Source organism: Hakea prostrata, chromosome 3 (genome assembly GCF_041222555.1).
Source record: "Hakea prostrata isolate BN-2017 chromosome 3, UWA_Hpros_2, whole genome shotgun sequence".
Taxonomy (NCBI): domain Eukaryota; kingdom Viridiplantae; phylum Streptophyta; class Magnoliopsida; order Proteales; family Proteaceae; genus Hakea; species Hakea prostrata.
The window spans coordinates 22,448,859-22,465,420 of NC_142602.1; the positions used below are offsets into that span (position 1 = coordinate 22,448,859).

The 16,562-nt window shown below is 38.2% G+C and overlaps 1 protein-coding gene across 5 annotated transcripts; it reads left to right on the forward strand.

The window, feature by feature from the left end:
- Positions 1-6,842: 6,842 nt before the first annotated feature.
- Positions 6,843-14,577, forward strand: LOC149021618 (Protein kinase superfamily protein). Of its 5 annotated transcripts, none has more exons than XM_089149839.1 (14): positions 6,843-7,415; positions 8,591-8,668; positions 8,754-8,948; positions 9,073-9,144; positions 9,824-9,946; positions 10,043-10,282; positions 10,464-10,553; positions 10,649-10,750; positions 10,872-10,934; positions 11,081-11,452; positions 11,535-11,822; positions 11,948-12,340; positions 12,484-12,727; positions 12,950-14,575. In XM_089149839.1, the coding sequence occupies exons 1-14, from the start codon at positions 7,340-7,342 to the stop codon at positions 13,641-13,643; spliced, it is 3,030 nt and encodes a 1,009-aa protein (XP_089005965.1). In that variant the 5' UTR covers positions 6,843-7,339; the 3' UTR covers positions 13,644-14,575. The 5 variants fall into 5 exon arrangements, with proteins under 5 accessions (XP_089005965.1, XP_089005966.1, XP_089005963.1 ...); XM_089149840.1 differs by having other exon boundaries at positions 6,845-7,415; positions 9,073-9,135; positions 12,950-14,574; XM_089149837.1 differs by having other exon boundaries at positions 6,846-7,415; positions 9,058-9,144; positions 12,950-14,574.
- Positions 14,578-16,562: the final 1,985 nt, after the last annotated feature.

The window sequence follows — 16,562 nt, forward strand, 5'->3', positions numbered from 1 at the left end:
GAAGGGGGGTGTGGGGTGGGGGGTGGGGGGTGGCACTGCAAAGTAGTCTAGAATTCTCATTTTTGCTTGTATGAACTTTGTATATCTGCAGATTGTTTAATACAAGTTGAATCAGAAACCGGATTGACAGCAAATTGAAGCAGTTCGATTGGAATTTGATGCTGATTCTGGTTCATGAACCGTTCTTATAATAGAACTATGGGAGGTCCTCTGAAATATGGAGGGTCACACGCTATGGCTGTATGTATAAAGCTATATCAAATTCCTGAAGGCTACACTGCACAATTTTACTTTCCATTAGCAACAAGAACTTTCTTTCCACTGAAAAAAACGGCGGTACGGAGGGCTTTTCAATCAAGAAAAGTCAAATTAGGCTCGTTCTTATTGCTATTAGATCATGGATGTAGTCACAGTTGCTGTCATCTTTAATGCCCTTTTGTACCCGGCGTCATTTTTTGTTTTTTGTTTTCTTGTTTGTTTTTGTGACGAGCTAGGAATTCCACTCCTGAAAGAAATGTTAGGTTTGCTATGGTTCCAAACTTCCTGGCCAATGCGGAGAAAGAAGAAAATAAAAGTATTTTCCATAGTAAAATAAAATTAGGTTAAAGGAGTAATAAAATTGCTACAGTTATCTTGGCTATAATGCATAAGCATAACTGCATAAGGGCATTAAAGATGACAGATGTTCCGTTTTGACAAAAAAGAAAAGAAAAGATGAGAGATGTTCAGGACTCTATTTTTCTGTGTTAAGGCCCTAGGGACTCTCCTACTACATGCAACTTGAGACTAGCTAGCTCACAGGTCTACTTGATTGTTGCCTACCTTTCACAAGGGAGAAACAACACTTGCTTTAGTCCTAAATACGCAGGACGGTCGAGGTGTACATCTCGGCCTGTCGGATCGAGATCTTGTTGATATTTTGATCTTGATCATTGAGATTCTACTGTTGAAATTCAAATTTCGTTCAAAATTTTGGATCCAACAGTTCAAAATTTTCTTTGACCCTAATTGCGCATGACTGAAACAATTTCAGAGAAACAGATGCTGCAGCATCTCACAGAGTGAATCACCATCATTACAAATCCTTTACAAGAAAAGATGATAGCACATACTGCATTCGGGATTCTGACGATGCCTCTACTCCTGAAGTGGTCCAGTCTCTAGACTGTTATGATGCCTCTACTCCTAAAGTGGTAACTGGAGATAAAAATGCCCTGATTTTCCCTGGATTTGGTTTGGGTTGGCCTAAATCTTCAAGCAACCTATGATCCCTATGACAGACTCTTCTTATAGACTCTTCTTACTCGCTTTTAAATCAACCATACATAGAGTTGGTTCTGAGGGGCAGTTCTCATTAAGTATCTGAAAGCACTGATGACATGAACAAACTTATCTGTGAAATATGCAACTCTATAAACTCTTTATCTTCTCAATAAATCCATCCAAAATCAATCAGTTCCTTGTAGGTCGAAGTTACCCAATCCAATGGGAGCTTCACTACCAAGTTGGCTTAACTTTCGTTGTTCTGAAAATTCCAACAGTTCGCTTCTACATTAAACAAACAAAGCTGACATAAAATGAGGACCCAACAACCTTTTTGTGTGGTACAGGCTTTGTCCATGTGATAAATTGAAACTCTGAAGCCCTCATAAAGGTTACTTGAGAGGTGGGTTACAAACTCACCAGCAGGGCAGCAGGTATAGAAGAATTCTTCATTTATAGGCAACCCTTCTTGTTTCTCCCTTACAATCCAACTAATTTCAGCCTTGGCTGCTTGGCAAAAGTGAAGCAATGCAGGAAAAGCATCAAGCCAAATGCTTTATGGTCTATGAAATGGGATCAAAATGCATTTTCACATGATCATTGAACAAAGTAACAAAATGACAGAAAAACTTCTGCTTTGGTTTGATGGCTTTCGTCTTGTAATGATTTATTTAGCCAAAAAGGTGTCTTCTGAAAGGATGATCACTTGTGAATGAATAAAAATACAAGGTTTTTTTTAACCATTAAGTGCTACTGAGCAATCCAATGACAAGTGAATAATAAATGCAAAGATGGGGTATCAACTGTCAAGATATAGTTTTCTAATTCATATTGTCACATGCCATGGGCCCTTCAGTTGCTAACTCCCAGGCTTTTCAATATGATAATAATCTTCTCAGTGACTGTTAGGACCAACTACCAAGAAAATCAGTTCCAGAGTTGAAAAATGAAAATCAATTTGGGTTTTGTTATATAGGAGACAAACGCATCATATGGCCTCTGTCGGGTCCAGGTATGTGGAACCAATTTTTAGAAGAAAGTAGAATTCTTTTTTCTCCATCATCAACAACAGATGGTGACATCTCTAAATGATCACAACATCTAAACTCATAACTTAGTAGAAAAAGTTAGTTAATATGGGAATTTTATAAAGATAACTGTAGACAATTCTGTATGAATGTCACATGATGCTTGATGCTATCAAAATATATTGTCTCATGCATATGTTGGAATGTGAATCAAATCTATATGATTTGGCATTGGAGTTAGTAGATGGTGATGGTGAAGCTGTACAGTTTGGATTTTGGCATCAGGATGAGAATCAGATATCACTCTTTTGAGATATTGGATATTGAAGCCCTGGTAGTGCAGGTCCACTCTACACCAATTTTTTTGGGTAAATCGGATGCTAAAATCGGATTGGGTAGTAATTTGTGGGTCCCATTCATGATGTGGGCCTCTAGCCACTTGTGGGAGGGCATGGAGGGCATTGGGAATTGAGTAGAGACAGATTTTAAGAGGATCTTCTTTTTGGGATTGCTTCTCTCCACGAACTCAAGCAATTAGGAAGTACATTTCATGACTGACTGTGTTACACGGTTTCTTTATTTGCAAGGGGAAAAAAAGGAAAAGGATGAAAAGGATAGAAAGGTGGGAGTGATATTAATTTGGTGAACAAGGAAGGAAAAGAAGAACAAGTGTGAAAGGGAAAAAAAAATAGTTCCATTTAGTTTGCATTTTCACTTATTTATACACACTCACACGTCTTCTGTGTTCGATAAGAACAGTGTAGATCTCACACTCAACTGAGTATAGTTGAATGGGTGGGGGGAGTAGGCTAGGTGTAGAGAATCCAAACTCAGACACAAAGGTCTTCTCCACCCAACTGCCTATTATCTCATATGTTGTAATATTTTGAATTATAATAGATGTATTTTTTATTTATTTATTAGATCGTTGGAATTAATTAAGTAAAGTGTTGATATTGTTTCTTTATTAGGAATTTAGTCCTGCATCAGAAACCGAGAAATTGGAATTCGAGTTAAATAATAGGGTTTTTCCATTAGTTACAATTTACATTAACAAGACATGGTAATACATATCTATGATATATGAGCGTGGACGGTTTACCATTTGAGTGTGGCGCACAAGCCATAGGAGCTTTTAGTGCACACTTAGCACTTGGCACGCTTGCATCACCTTGAGTGAGATCTGATCTGGACCATTTGTTTGATCAATGATCAATTAAGGTGATTCCAAGAAGATCCAACGGATAGATTAGCATCAGTAATCCATCCGTTATAAAGGTATCCATATTAACACGTCTGATCAGTCTAGACCACCTCTCTTTATATAGGTACCCGTAGGTATGCACGAAACCTGAAAAACAACAACTCTTGAACTTTCTTGTATCTTGGGAGATAATTTGTTGTAACCCGTTTGCACATAGTGGTAGGGGCAAATTAAGTCTTAAGAAAGCACTACTGACTACTGTAATGCTTTTAAAAGTGCCAACATCCAATCTTCTCTTTTCTGCTATTTCGAATACATATGTTCAACACCATCTACCCCCCTCACATCTGGGCATCCCTATGTACCACAAGTAGGGTTGTGTCAGGCCCTTTGTTAGGGTGGGGGCAAAGGAGGATAACCCGCCTAGGTGGAGAGGACCTAGATCCTAAATATGTGGGCCCCACAGGCTTATTTAAGTTTTCTAAATTCCATATAAAATGTTAAGGTTTATTTTAAGCATGGGATGGAAAAAGATAATTTATAATGGATATGAACATGTAATGAAGAATGTAACATAAAAAAAATGCATCTGTACCCAATGGAGAAGGTGCTGAAAAGACCAGAATCATTTCAAGGAGGTTCAATGAAAGACTAAAACCTCCTTATTAGGGTGGTTAGGTAACCTCCGTTCATCTCTAAGGTGGTAGGTGAGAGACTACCTCAAAAACCTTTGAATTTCAGTTGAAAAATGTGTATGATTTGTAGGTCTAAATTCAATTGCATTATTATCACCAACAAAATTTCTCTCAGTTGATTCTAGAATGGACTTAAAATGGCATCTCAAAGCTCTAAGATGTCTTAAATCTTGTGATTTTAATTACTCTAGGACTAACACCTTTGTAAATTCTTACCCCAAAAAATTTCTCAGTTTTTAGGTTTTCATTGATCCTAAAATTATGAATCTTTATTTTCTCAAGTCTAAGTGCAATTAAAAAAAAATAAAGTTCTTACTTCTTATGCTTAAAACTCATAAAATGAATTTATATCACCCAATACACTTATCTCTAAATAAAGAAAACAAAAGTCTTGACACAAATACTGTTACAACTTTCAACAATTTGATCTTTACCTGATTATCACCTGAAATCTTATGTTAAAATGTGTAGTCATCAACCAAATTTAAAATATAAAAAATCATCTTCATCATCATTCTCAGCTAAGGTGGTTTTTCTGTCTGATTTTGTAAAACCAAACAGAGAGGGAGACGGGTGGGGACACAAAATGATTTTTTTAAAATTAGTTTTCTTGGAATTAGAATCTTAGATTGATAAGAAATTAGAACAGAAGTTTGGTAAGTGCATCACCTAACAAAAAAGGGTATTGGGAACACTGGTGGACTCAATTTTTTATACTGTTAGATACTTAAATGTATTGTTTTTATTCTTTGTAACCCATGTTAGATTCATTCTTGACTCGCACCCAAGTTTAAAAGAGCAGAGATTGGACTCAAATCAGCTAAAATCTATTAAAATCTAGCCAAATTTTGAAGACCTTAAACCCAGATTTTGGCAGGGGATCGAGATTTTCGGCTGAAATCAGCCAATTTTGACTTATTGTTGCATCTGTCCTTGTTTCCATGATTCCATCCCCTATTGTTTATGATCCATGATATTTTTCTTTTCTAATTCGGATTAAAAGACTAGAATATACGAAGAGATTCTCACTTCATCATGGACATGAAAAATAATTATAATAAAATGGGAGAAAGTGCCAATGCAGGGTAGGCGGATTGGTAAGACCGATAGGTCTTACTTTTTAGCCAAGAAGTCGAAGGTTTGACTCTTGCTGAAGGCATATATAATATCCCCATATGCCATATATATAGAAACCTCTCTTGTGCCAAAAAAATAATAAGAGAAATGCAATAGGGTTGGGTTGTATTAGATTTTTTATCTTGTCCTAACCACAGATCAATAAGACGATACAAAATTTTGTATATTGTTGCCTTAATTTTACCAAATATAACCTACAAGGTGATGGGCGGGTCTACTTAAACACTCAACTCTGTCCCTCTAATTGCCCGTTAAGGCCAGAAGTTTGAGTCCAGCCTTTACTTGAGCTTAAGATGAGCTCAAGCTCATGCCATCAAGGCCAAACTTCTACCACTAGATGTGATTATACACCACATCAGGTTACGCTTAGAATTAGGTACACAACCTAGCACATCATTAAGTAGGAGTCATTTGCCTGTTATTGAGGAAAGAGAACCCTAATTGGTTGCAGTTAGCCTCTACATCCAAAATCCCAAATATTTGTCAACACAGGGTTGGTAGAGTGGTACGATCCATACTTCTCAGTGGAGAGGTCATGGGTTTGATCCTTGCGACGACAAAGCTCCCTCTGATGATGTTATCGAGGTGCGCGCAAGCTGCCCAGGATGAACCTGGGACACACACTAAAAAAAAAAACCCAAATACTATACCATGCATTTGACCAATGTGCCCTCAGATATTTTCTCTCTCTCTCTCTCTCTTTCTAAGGGGCATGTGAAATCATGAGGGTGAAAATGTCATTTCACCCTGATGCCCTGGCGTTCATGGAAACGCTCTCACATGCTGAGTTTGTGGACAAAAACAACATCCATTGGGGTCCCCATGTCCACTTCGTTCGTCCATGATGATTACCAATTGGGTCCAGTATTTGTATTTTGTATCAGGTACCCATTTGAGTTTTGAGTTGAAGGGTTAAAAGGCCTTCAATGCACTTTGGTTGGGAGTAGAAAAGCTTCAATTATTGTTTCTGTAAGTTGCAAATATGCTTCAGAAACTGGTGGGATTCTGTATCCCTTAGCAATGGATCTACCCTCATTTAGGGGAATCAGATTCAAGAGCCACCCACTTTCACAGTTCAGCAGCAGGTTCATTAATTATAAAGGGCAAACTACTTAGCCACATCTGCATCATTTCATTAATTTTTCAGGGTTTAGTTTTATGGTGTTCAAGTGCCTAATAACTACTCTTGGAAAAAGGTTTAAAGAAGCAGAAAAAGGGTTCTTTGGTTGTTAATGAGGTTTAGGCCGTTTGGGCCTTCCCCAGATCGCAAGTTACACAGCTCAATTCTCCGTTATCTGTGTAACTGTAATCCAATTAGTGTAAAAAGCTATAAATTAAATCAAACCACTTTAGTAAACAAATGAGTCAAAAAATTCTTCATCAGTCACTAAAATTAACCCCAGATTTCAAGTTTCAACTATGAAGTCCAAACTCCAAATCCTCTAAACTTATCTCCCCACTTCAGTACAATGCCAGCTACTTTGAACTAGGGTCTGTGTGTTTTAGTACAGACCCACATCACCAAATCTAAGGACCTTTCTATTTCTCTCTTAATGAGACTTTGGTTTGCATTTCCCCTTCCTCTCTTTAATTGCATTTTGTCTCTCCTTTCTATATCTTCTTGGGTTATTGAGATAGCTTTGCCTTTAACAACTCATAAGAGCAGAAACGGTTTCCTCTTGTATGGCCGTATCAAAACTCAGAGATACAGGGTGTATTCTTGATGGACAACAAGCACATGGGTTCTTACATGCCATCCTTTTTTCGGGGGCTTAGGGGGGACTGAATTCTCATTGCTTTCCTCCTACGACTAGTGGGTCTTCTATAAATTTTTTTTTTGGTTCTTACTTGGAAGGTTACCCATCTCTCACTTCAATATTCTTTTTATCCTATAATTTATTAGTACGTTTGTTCTTGGCATTTTTTTTTCTACTGCGCCTGTTTCTCTGGAGTGAGTGAGTCGGAGATTGCAGGATTCAGTCTCCAGTTAACTCATTCGCAGAGGAAGAAAGATGGGTCTGCAAGTGATTCTTCTGATGGTGGAACTCTGCATCATTTTCATAACTTTGCGTATTCTTGGATCTGCAGGTAAGAGATATATGGTCACCAATGTGTTTATTTTGGTTTCAGTTGGATTTTACAATTTGATAAATTGTTTGTTTTGATATTTTTGTTTAAGAGAAATTGCTTTCGTCAATAAGAAAACTTTACCTATTTGAATAAGTTCTAAATAAGCTGTCGGTGCCAGTTTTGTTTTGGGTTGAGTTTGATCGGAATTGGGTTTCATCTTTCAGGACGATAACACAAGATTGGAGATCCTCAGTCTTGGAATTTGTTGTTTCAAATTTCACTTATTCTGGCTGAGATCTCCTTGTTTCATGATAAATACTTCTAGCTTTTTCCGGGGAATGAGTCTAGTCTTTGAGCTTTCATGCATAACTAAGTGAAGAATACCCTCTCTTTTTTTCCCCCCTGTAGGTTGGGGTGTGTGAAGGAACAGGTCAATTAAGAACCTCTTGTTTTTCCTAATACCCGTCACTGGTATCTAGATAAACCCAAAAGGTGATGGTTGCAACTAAAACTTCTTACGTTTACCCAAAATAAGTGATGATAAAAGTCAGTTTGCCAACTATAGATGCAACAGTAGATGCTTCTCTTATCTAAGTGTCTGAATTTTCTTTTATGCCATTTAATGAAATTCACATTTTGTTTTATAGACATCCTAAAACGCATTAATCAAGGTCAAACATTTAGGCTGGTAGAGTTCCATAGTCATCTTCTGTGCGCATTGTTTGGCATCATGCTATTTTCTCTCTTTGAGGGATTGTTTTCTATGAGTTGTTCAGTTCTGTAATTAGAAGTGGCAGCTAATTAGCTATGTCGTAGAAGCACTTCAAACTGAGACCCTTTCCATGTGTTTCCATGTCTGACACCCTTCAACCATAAATGCTGAAAGCGAACTTGTATCCCCACTGTACCTTGTAAAATTAGGTTATGCAAAGACGAGGTCTTCCTTTTTTTCCAAAGATTAAGGCTTTAAACCTTAATGAAAGTGCATTACTGATTTAACTCATCTGTGGACATTTGAATTCAATAAAGGTAACCTTCATTTTGAATTTGTTTCTATGCTGATTGATATACATACTCCCTGAAATAAGTCTTTCTTTCCTGTTTTGGGTAAAGACCACCTATGTGTTTATACTCTATTCAAATGTATGATGGTTTCTCATTGCCAGCCAATCTTGCTGTGCTTCCTCTTACAGGAGAAACAGAACGTGGTCTTGGCTATCATGGAAAGCCACTGAGGACTGGCACACCAATTCTGTCCCCGGGGAATTATGGTAATCTTGCTTTATCATGACATAGATAGCTTGCTGTTTGAATACAGATAATTTGCTAAACTTGGGCTTAATGATCTGGGATCAGTTTTACATCCTCCAATGGAATCGATGACCCATGATTCTGGACCAGTCTCTCCACATGATGAAGGTTTAGTGCCATCCATGCCACCAATTCCTCCTATGGTATTGCCAACACCTGAGTCGGCACCACTGCCTGAACCCATTCAAGGACTTGCACCATCAATTCGACTAAAATCACCTCATAGAAGGCATCCAGATGGTAATACTTCCGAACATGTCCCTTTCTACATATACATGTTTCATTGACACGTCAAGAAGAACTTTGAAATTGTTGTTATTTGTTCTGATTTATAATGATACGGTATCAGCTGCATCGCCACCAGGGAAATTGCCGTGGAAGTCACCATCCTTCAAGCCAAGTAGAACAGCTCCATCTTCACTGCCAGGTGCTTCTTGTAATATTCCCATTCATGATAAATCACTTGGGGAGCATTTATTCTGGAATAATTATTGCTCCTTTGGTCAATTGAATCACGTTAGTTCTCCAGTGGCTCGTGGAAGTTCTGTCCTGAGAATCACAGCTCTCTGTATTGAAAATTGGGTGATAAGACATGGGTACTGGTCTAGCTGTATGGATACCAAAATGGGCCTCTTTTCCTACCAAAACTTCATTCTTTTAGAATAGTGAAAGCTTGATGACACAACTTCAATACTGGTGGAGCTGTACTGAGATCAATCTGGACCACAAATTGTTTGCTACAAAATTTTCCTTATTTTAGATGTAATTAGAGGTTTCTATTAATTAATATTTTGAGTATAGGGTAGAAGAACATTGCCCCTGTCCCATCCCTCCTGCACCAGAGCTGGGGCCAATAAGGGGACTTACAGTTGAACCAATCTGGGGGGATTTTTTCATTTTCTGGGGAAGCAGGGAGTTCATTTCAGGGTGCCTGACTCTGGGTGCAAGCTACATGTGACCAGGCAGAGTTGCTTTCTCTTGATTACTTTTATGTGTTCTGTACTATCTCTATATCTGTTACTCAGTGCCCCATGATTCGATTGTCATGCAAGTCCAACATCTAGGAACTTTTGTAATTGATGTTAGGTTCAATATGTCACAATATGATGTTACAGACGATGCTGCTCCAGAAGTTACACCTTTGCCTAGCATTAAGAAAGGACATGGAGTGCCACTTGCTGCTCCTTCAAAGGATTCATTCAACCATTTATCACCACTGAATAGGTCCCCAACTAAAGGTATTTATACAACTTGAGCTTATCAAGTTATTTTCTTGTATTTGGTGTTGGAAACATGAAGTTATATACTTAAATGACTCTTAAACCTGTCTGCAGGTCCTTCCACTGTTTTAGCCCCTGCACCACTCAAAGCTGTATGGCCATCTGCAAAAGCACCTGACCCTCCCAAGTCATCTCTTCAGCCCCCTGCCATGCCCCCTGGCATGGAACGATTTCAGAATCCTGCACCATCACCTTCAACATTGAAACAGAGGCATCATCATGCAGACAAAAGGGCTCACACTGCTAACCCTGCACCATCATATCTACCATCCTCTCCCACTTCCTACGATCTAGGTTCGTTGTGTTGTATTTTTTTTCTTTTTAATAAATTAATTTTCAATTCTCTGATAATCATTGACATTGAATAACTTGTTTCTATAGTTTTAGCTTCTTTTTCTTTTCCTGGTTGCTTATAATTTTGTGGGCTTCAAAAGTCAAACTGTCTATCTTCCCTTTTCATTTTCCTTTTGTCAAGGTCCGGTTATTCCTCATGCTCCTCCAAATGTTGCTGTAGCCCCAAAGAAGAGTAGACAAAGGCATCATAGTCCACCTTTCATGACTACAGGTATAGGGTGCCAGACTGATGACATGTTTGATGGTGTTTCTGGTATAAAAACTTGTTTTTATTCTCTAATTTCTTACCTTTTTCCTGCATGGTAGCTCCTTCTGGCCCAGTGGTCGACTCTCCACCTTCTTCAAAAGAGGGATCCAGCTATCATGGACCTGTACAATCACCAAGAGTACCATCTGGTCAAAATGCAAGTATGAGAAATCTCATATTCTTTGTTATGTTATGACTTGTTTGATATGATGTCTCTACTATGAGAAAACTGGCAATGACCTCTTCTTTTCCCCAAGATTTATCCACAACGGTCTTTTCCAGGAAATCCATTGATGCCAATTCCTTCTCCAGTTAAGGCACTGCCTCCTCCACCTCCTAACCAAGGTAACAGATTTCCTTGTCGTTCACTGGATTACAGAGACAAACTTTTCTCTTTAAGCGAGCTTATTTTTGGTGTTCTAATTACTCCAAATATTTATCCCCTGCCTTAATATTTCTGGAAACTGATGCATATTAATCCTGATTTGCAGATTGTATGTCACTGACATGCACAGAACCATTTACAAACACCCCTCCAGGATCCCCCTGTGGCTGTGTTTGGCCAATACAAGTTGGAGTTCGCCTCAGTGTTGCCTTGTACACTTTCTTTCCTTTGGTTTCAGAATTAGCTGAAGAAATAGCAGCTGGGGTTTTCATGAAACAAAGTCAAGTACGCATAATGGGAGCAAATGAAGCCAACCAGCAGCCAGAGAAGACCATTGTCCTCATTGATCTGGTACCACTTGCGGAGAAGTTTGATAATAACACAGCAATTTTGGTTTATGAGAAATTTTGGAATAAGCAAGTTAATATAAAGACTTCCTTCTTTGGCAACTATGAAGTATTATATGTACGGTATTCAGGTATATATATAGAATTATCTGCAGATTCTAATATTCTAGTGTTGGGGTAGATCATTCAGATTGTATTTGTTGTTATGCTCAGGCCTTCCTCCCTCCCCGCCTTTGGCATCATCAAGCATTGGCACAGTGGATGCTGGGCCATACTCCGGCCGTGACAATGATGGAAGGGCAATAAAGCCTTTGGGAGTTGATGTGAGGAGAAGACGCCGAGAAGGGCTAGGTGGCGGTATGATTGCAATTATAGTCCTTTCATCTTCCATAGTCATGGTTTTATGTATTGGAGCTACTTGGCTGCTGTTGTTGAAATATCGTGACCATACTAGTCAACCGGTGCCTTTTACTCTGGTGCGTTCCCTTGCAAAACCGTCAGGTAATGCTGTAGAACATGCAAATCTATGAGTTCATCCTATAGACTTGTCTTCCCTTAATCCCTTCTACACATCCGTTATATTCTCTTTTCATGATGTTGAAAGATGAATTTTTAAAATATAACAGGGGCTGTTGGATCTATGTTGTTTGGAAGCATACCGAGTTCAGCATCACTTTCCTTTGGATCTAGCATTGCAACATATACAGGATCTGCCAAGACCTTTAGTGCAGCTGAAATAGAAAGAGCCACAAATAACTTTGATCCTTCAAGAATACTCGGAGAAGGGGGTTTTGGACGTGTCTACAAAGGTATCCTTGATGATGGGTTCAATGTGGCTGTAAAAGTTCTCAAAAGAGATGACCAACAAGGTAGCCGGGAATTCTTGGCAGAGGTTGAGATGCTTAGCCGTCTGCATCACAGGAATTTGGTCAAGTTAATTGGTATATGCACAGAAGACAATGTTCGGTGTCTTGTCTATGAACTCATTCCAAATGGCAGTGTGGAATTCCATTTACATGGTAGTACTCAAGATTTGATCTTGCTTTTTCTAAAATTTTCTTCTTTTTTTGTCACTTTCTGTTGAAGTGCTGGATATTTGGAAGCTTTTTATTGGTTGATCCCCTTTGGAAAAGGTTTTTGAACTGTTCTCATATTCTATTAGAAGTGGATAAGGAAGTGGCTCCACTAGATTGGAGTGCCCGTATGAAGATTGCTCTTGGTGCAGCTCGAGGTCTAGCGTATCTTCATGAAGATTCAAGCCCTCGTGTTATACATCGGGATTTCAAGTCAAGCAACATCTTGTTGGAACATGATTTTACCCCTAAAGTGTCTGACTTTGGATTGGCCAGAACAGCTTTGGATGAGGGCAACAAACACATCTCAACACGTGTTATGGGCACTTTTGGGTATGTATTTGTTTTTGTTCTGGTACAAGCTTTAAATTCTGCTGACTCTGTGCATGCCTCAACCCGATAGGAATTAAGAGTGCATGGGGTATGGGTGTCCAAGTTGTTAGTGATCATAGATAAACTCAAATTGATGTCTGTTGGCAGATATATGTTTGTGATATGGTCAATCTTTTTCTTTTGCATTTTCACCTTCCATACTAATTAAATCCTGATTCTTAGTTATGTAGCACCAGAGTATGCAATGACCGGGCATCTTCTAGTAAAGAGCGACGTTTACAGTTACGGTGTAGTGCTTCTGGAGCTCCTAACAGGAAGAAAACCAGTGGATATGTCACAGCCACAAGGTGAAGAAAATCTTGTTGCTTGGGCTCGTCCACTTCTCACAAGCAAGGAGGGATTAGAAATGATTATTGATGCTTCTCTAGAGCTTAGTGTCTCTTTTGATAGTGTGGCTAAGGTAGCTGCAATTGCTTCCATGTGCGTTCAACCAGAAGTCTCACACCGTCCTTTCATGGGTGAGGTTGTACAGGCATTGAAGCTGGTATGCAATGAGTGTGATGGGACAAAAGAAATGGGATCAGAAAGTCATAGTCATGAGGATTTGTCCATTGATATGGATTGTAGAGTCAGTGTTGGCTCTGGTCAGCCTCTGGAGCCTTCGCCAATTCTGTACCCAATTTCAGACCATGACAATACTCTGGAAGCGCAGATGGCACTATCAGCTTCAGAAATATTCAGTACATCAGTGGGCATTGAGAGGCAGTCATCAGGGTCTTTTAGGAGACACTCAAGCTCAGGTCCTTTGAGGATGGGAAGGAACAGGCACTTCTGGCAGAGATTAAGAGGATTATCATCTAGAGGCAGTATGAGTGAGCATGGATTTGCATTCAGGTTGCGGTCAGGATCCAGATAACTAATGGAAGGACCCATCCATGAGGAATTACTTGTACCACCTTGAGGGTCCAATTTTGTAATGCAATGCAGTTTATGTTCCATGCAAATTCATACGAAAGTTACACAAGGTCCAAGATGCATGGCTGGTCAGTTGTAAATCTTGTCTTCCATATGCAATTGTGCTGCTTGGAACTAAGGCGTGCATCAGTTGTGATGTAAAGTCTTGGCATGTTTTCCTGCCCATGACCCTGATAAATGCAGTTGTTTTGCAAGCAGTGAAGTTCTTGTGAAAACCCAAATTGAGTGTTCCGCGTTTGTTGATCGGGAGAAACCCCTCTGTTATCTTGTGTGTGAGGTTATGCAGCTGTCTGCAACCCTGAAGGCATTGGTTTCTTCAAAATGGAGGGCAAATATTTCTCATGGAGTACTCTATGACTGAGGTGTATGGTTTGCGTATTCTCTATGATCCTTTCAAGGGCAAGCTTCAGCATTGCTCGAGAGCTGATATTGTTGGCAATTCTAGCATCCTGTGCGACACTATAGATTGAACTTCCTCTTGTACTTTGTTCTATTGAACCAATTTCTTTGAAGTTGATTTTCCACAATTCAAACCAACACTAGTAAACTAGAATATCCAGCAGATCCTTGTAAGGGATTCATACATGTTTAATAGGTATTCACTTCTCCATGTATATATTGTCTTTAAGGCTTTAAGCAACTTCTTTAATGAGGATGACAGAGCTGATATGACCATCAAGCAGATGGAGAATGAAAGACCGGAACCAATGACCATGCCAAAGGACACAACTTAAGCTCCAACATTAACAAACCAAACCCAAGCTGGCCATCAGTGACCCATCCATATCATGGTCTGTTAAATCCACTCAGGCAGAGCTACTATTGGAGACTTAGTCCTAGTTGGAATATGTGGGAGACATTAGAGTTGTCAAATGAGCCAGGTGGGATTGGGCAATCCAAACCCTAGAGTTAAAAAAGAAATTTTGGCAAAATATTGCCAACACATGGCAATATTTTTCCCTACTCACCGAACTGAAATACCCATCCATCCGAAACTAGATTTACAAAAAATAGGCGATATTTCAAAATAACATCATGTTTTTTTTTTTAAATTTTTTGTTAAACAGCACTTCATTCAGAGAATTAAAAAAAATATAATACACCTGTATGAAACAACACCATGTTTGTTTATTTCAACTTAATATGTATGGTGTGAATGTATGATTTTTTATATTTTCTGAATGGCTCGAAATAGTCTAAATCTCACATGGTCCATAATTATTACACTTTCTTTTTGAAAACCGTCTCGCTATCCTTTATGGAAAATCTTATTTTAAGTCTCCATCCACCGTTTGATTTTTTTTCGCCCATCTATGAGATCCTATTCAACTTTTTATCTTCTTTTTTGTTTTTTTCTATTAATTTGTAATAAACAAACTATTGAATTGCGGCTACTTTTGAATCTCATTGTTTTCCTTTTGTTTAATTGTGTGTCAAGTTGGTTAGTCAAAGTAATTTGTGTGTGGATATAGAAGAAAAATTTTAAAGGAGCAGAAATGTCAAAGACGCTATTATTGTAGTCTCGAGTAAATAATGCTTTCAAGTGGACAAATTCTCATTTTCGAGCTTGAATTACTCACCCAATTTGTTTGGCAAACTTCACCGAAATATCGCACCCTTGAAATATCGCACCTTGAAGTTAAACCTAAACTCAAATCACATCCAACTCATCAGATTCTTAGAGTCTTAGACAAAACCAACCTTAACTTGATAGATTTTTCCAACTTTGATGGACCTTAATTTACTTTAGTCGGTTTGGGTAGAATCAGGTGACCTTGGTTGACTCTAAACTTCATTGTAAAGGATAAGTCTGTGAATTCAAATTCAAATTCAAATCCACCTTAACTAGCTTTATCCTCGATTGATTTTATCTCCATCCAAGAAAAGTTTTGAGTTATAGTTAAAGAATTAACAAGTTGTAGTTCAAACTCAAATATTTGAATTGTAATTTATATAATATTAATATACATATATTACAATTGTAATATATGTATATTAATATTATATGAATTACAATTCAAATATTTGAGTTTGAACTACAACTTATTTAGTGTCAAACTCTATAACTTGTTAATACTTTGACTATAACTCAAAACTTTTCTTGATAGGATGGAGATAAAATCAATCGAGGATGGAGCTAGTTAACAGTAGATTTGAATTTGAATTTGAATTCAAAGACTTATCATTTACACTCACTCGTACTTATTCCTCATTAATCAAGAATATTGGTTCATAGAGACTCACTTTTGAATGGCACCACTTACTTGTGTCTTTTCTTTTATTCCAAGGAATGCCAATTCGGTGGCTCATTCCCTGGCCTAGGAAGCCTTAACGAGTGAGGCGGCGTTAGATTGGCCTATTTCCACTTGCTAGTTAAAGGAGTCTGTTCCTTCTCCAGTCCATGTGCCTCTTTCTTCATAGTAAATCGTTCTACCAAAAAAAAAAAAAAAACTCACTTTTGAATACATCAACAATCCATTTATTTTTTTTATATTTTTTCTTTGGGAAGCAACAATCAAACCCATTGACTATACCTGTAGATTGTAGCTTTTTAAAAGATGGATGCCCATGAGTAGCTCCAGCAATACATGAACTTAACATGTGTTCATCCAAAAGAAAATGTGATATATATGACTACATCTTTTTTATTTGGGTAACATATATGTCTTCATCCATGAAACAAGAATCATCTAAAAAACAACAAATTTATTTGTCTGGGTTATTATTATTTTCTTTTGTTTTGAATATCTTTATTCGGTTCTTCCTCTGGGTTGCCAACGTGTGTTGAAGGGAACAGGTTCGGTTCAGATAAAAGTCCAAGCCACAGAAATGGCCTTCCTCACTTAGGTTGTTATAAAGG

Excerpts from the sequence above, each read along its gene's own strand:
- LOC149021618 (XM_089149837.1), top strand. The coding sequence starts at position 7,340 with ATGGGTCTGCAAGTGATTCTTCTGATGGTGGAACTCTGCATCATTTTC. Across the intron at positions 8,949-9,057 it reads TCATAGAAGGCATCCAGATG|CTGCATCGCCACCAGGGAAA; the intron begins GTAATACTTCCG and ends ATACGGTATCAG. Across the intron at positions 9,145-9,823 it reads TTCACTGCCAGGTGCTTCTT|ACGATGCTGCTCCAGAAGTT; the intron begins GTAATATTCCCA and ends ATGATGTTACAG.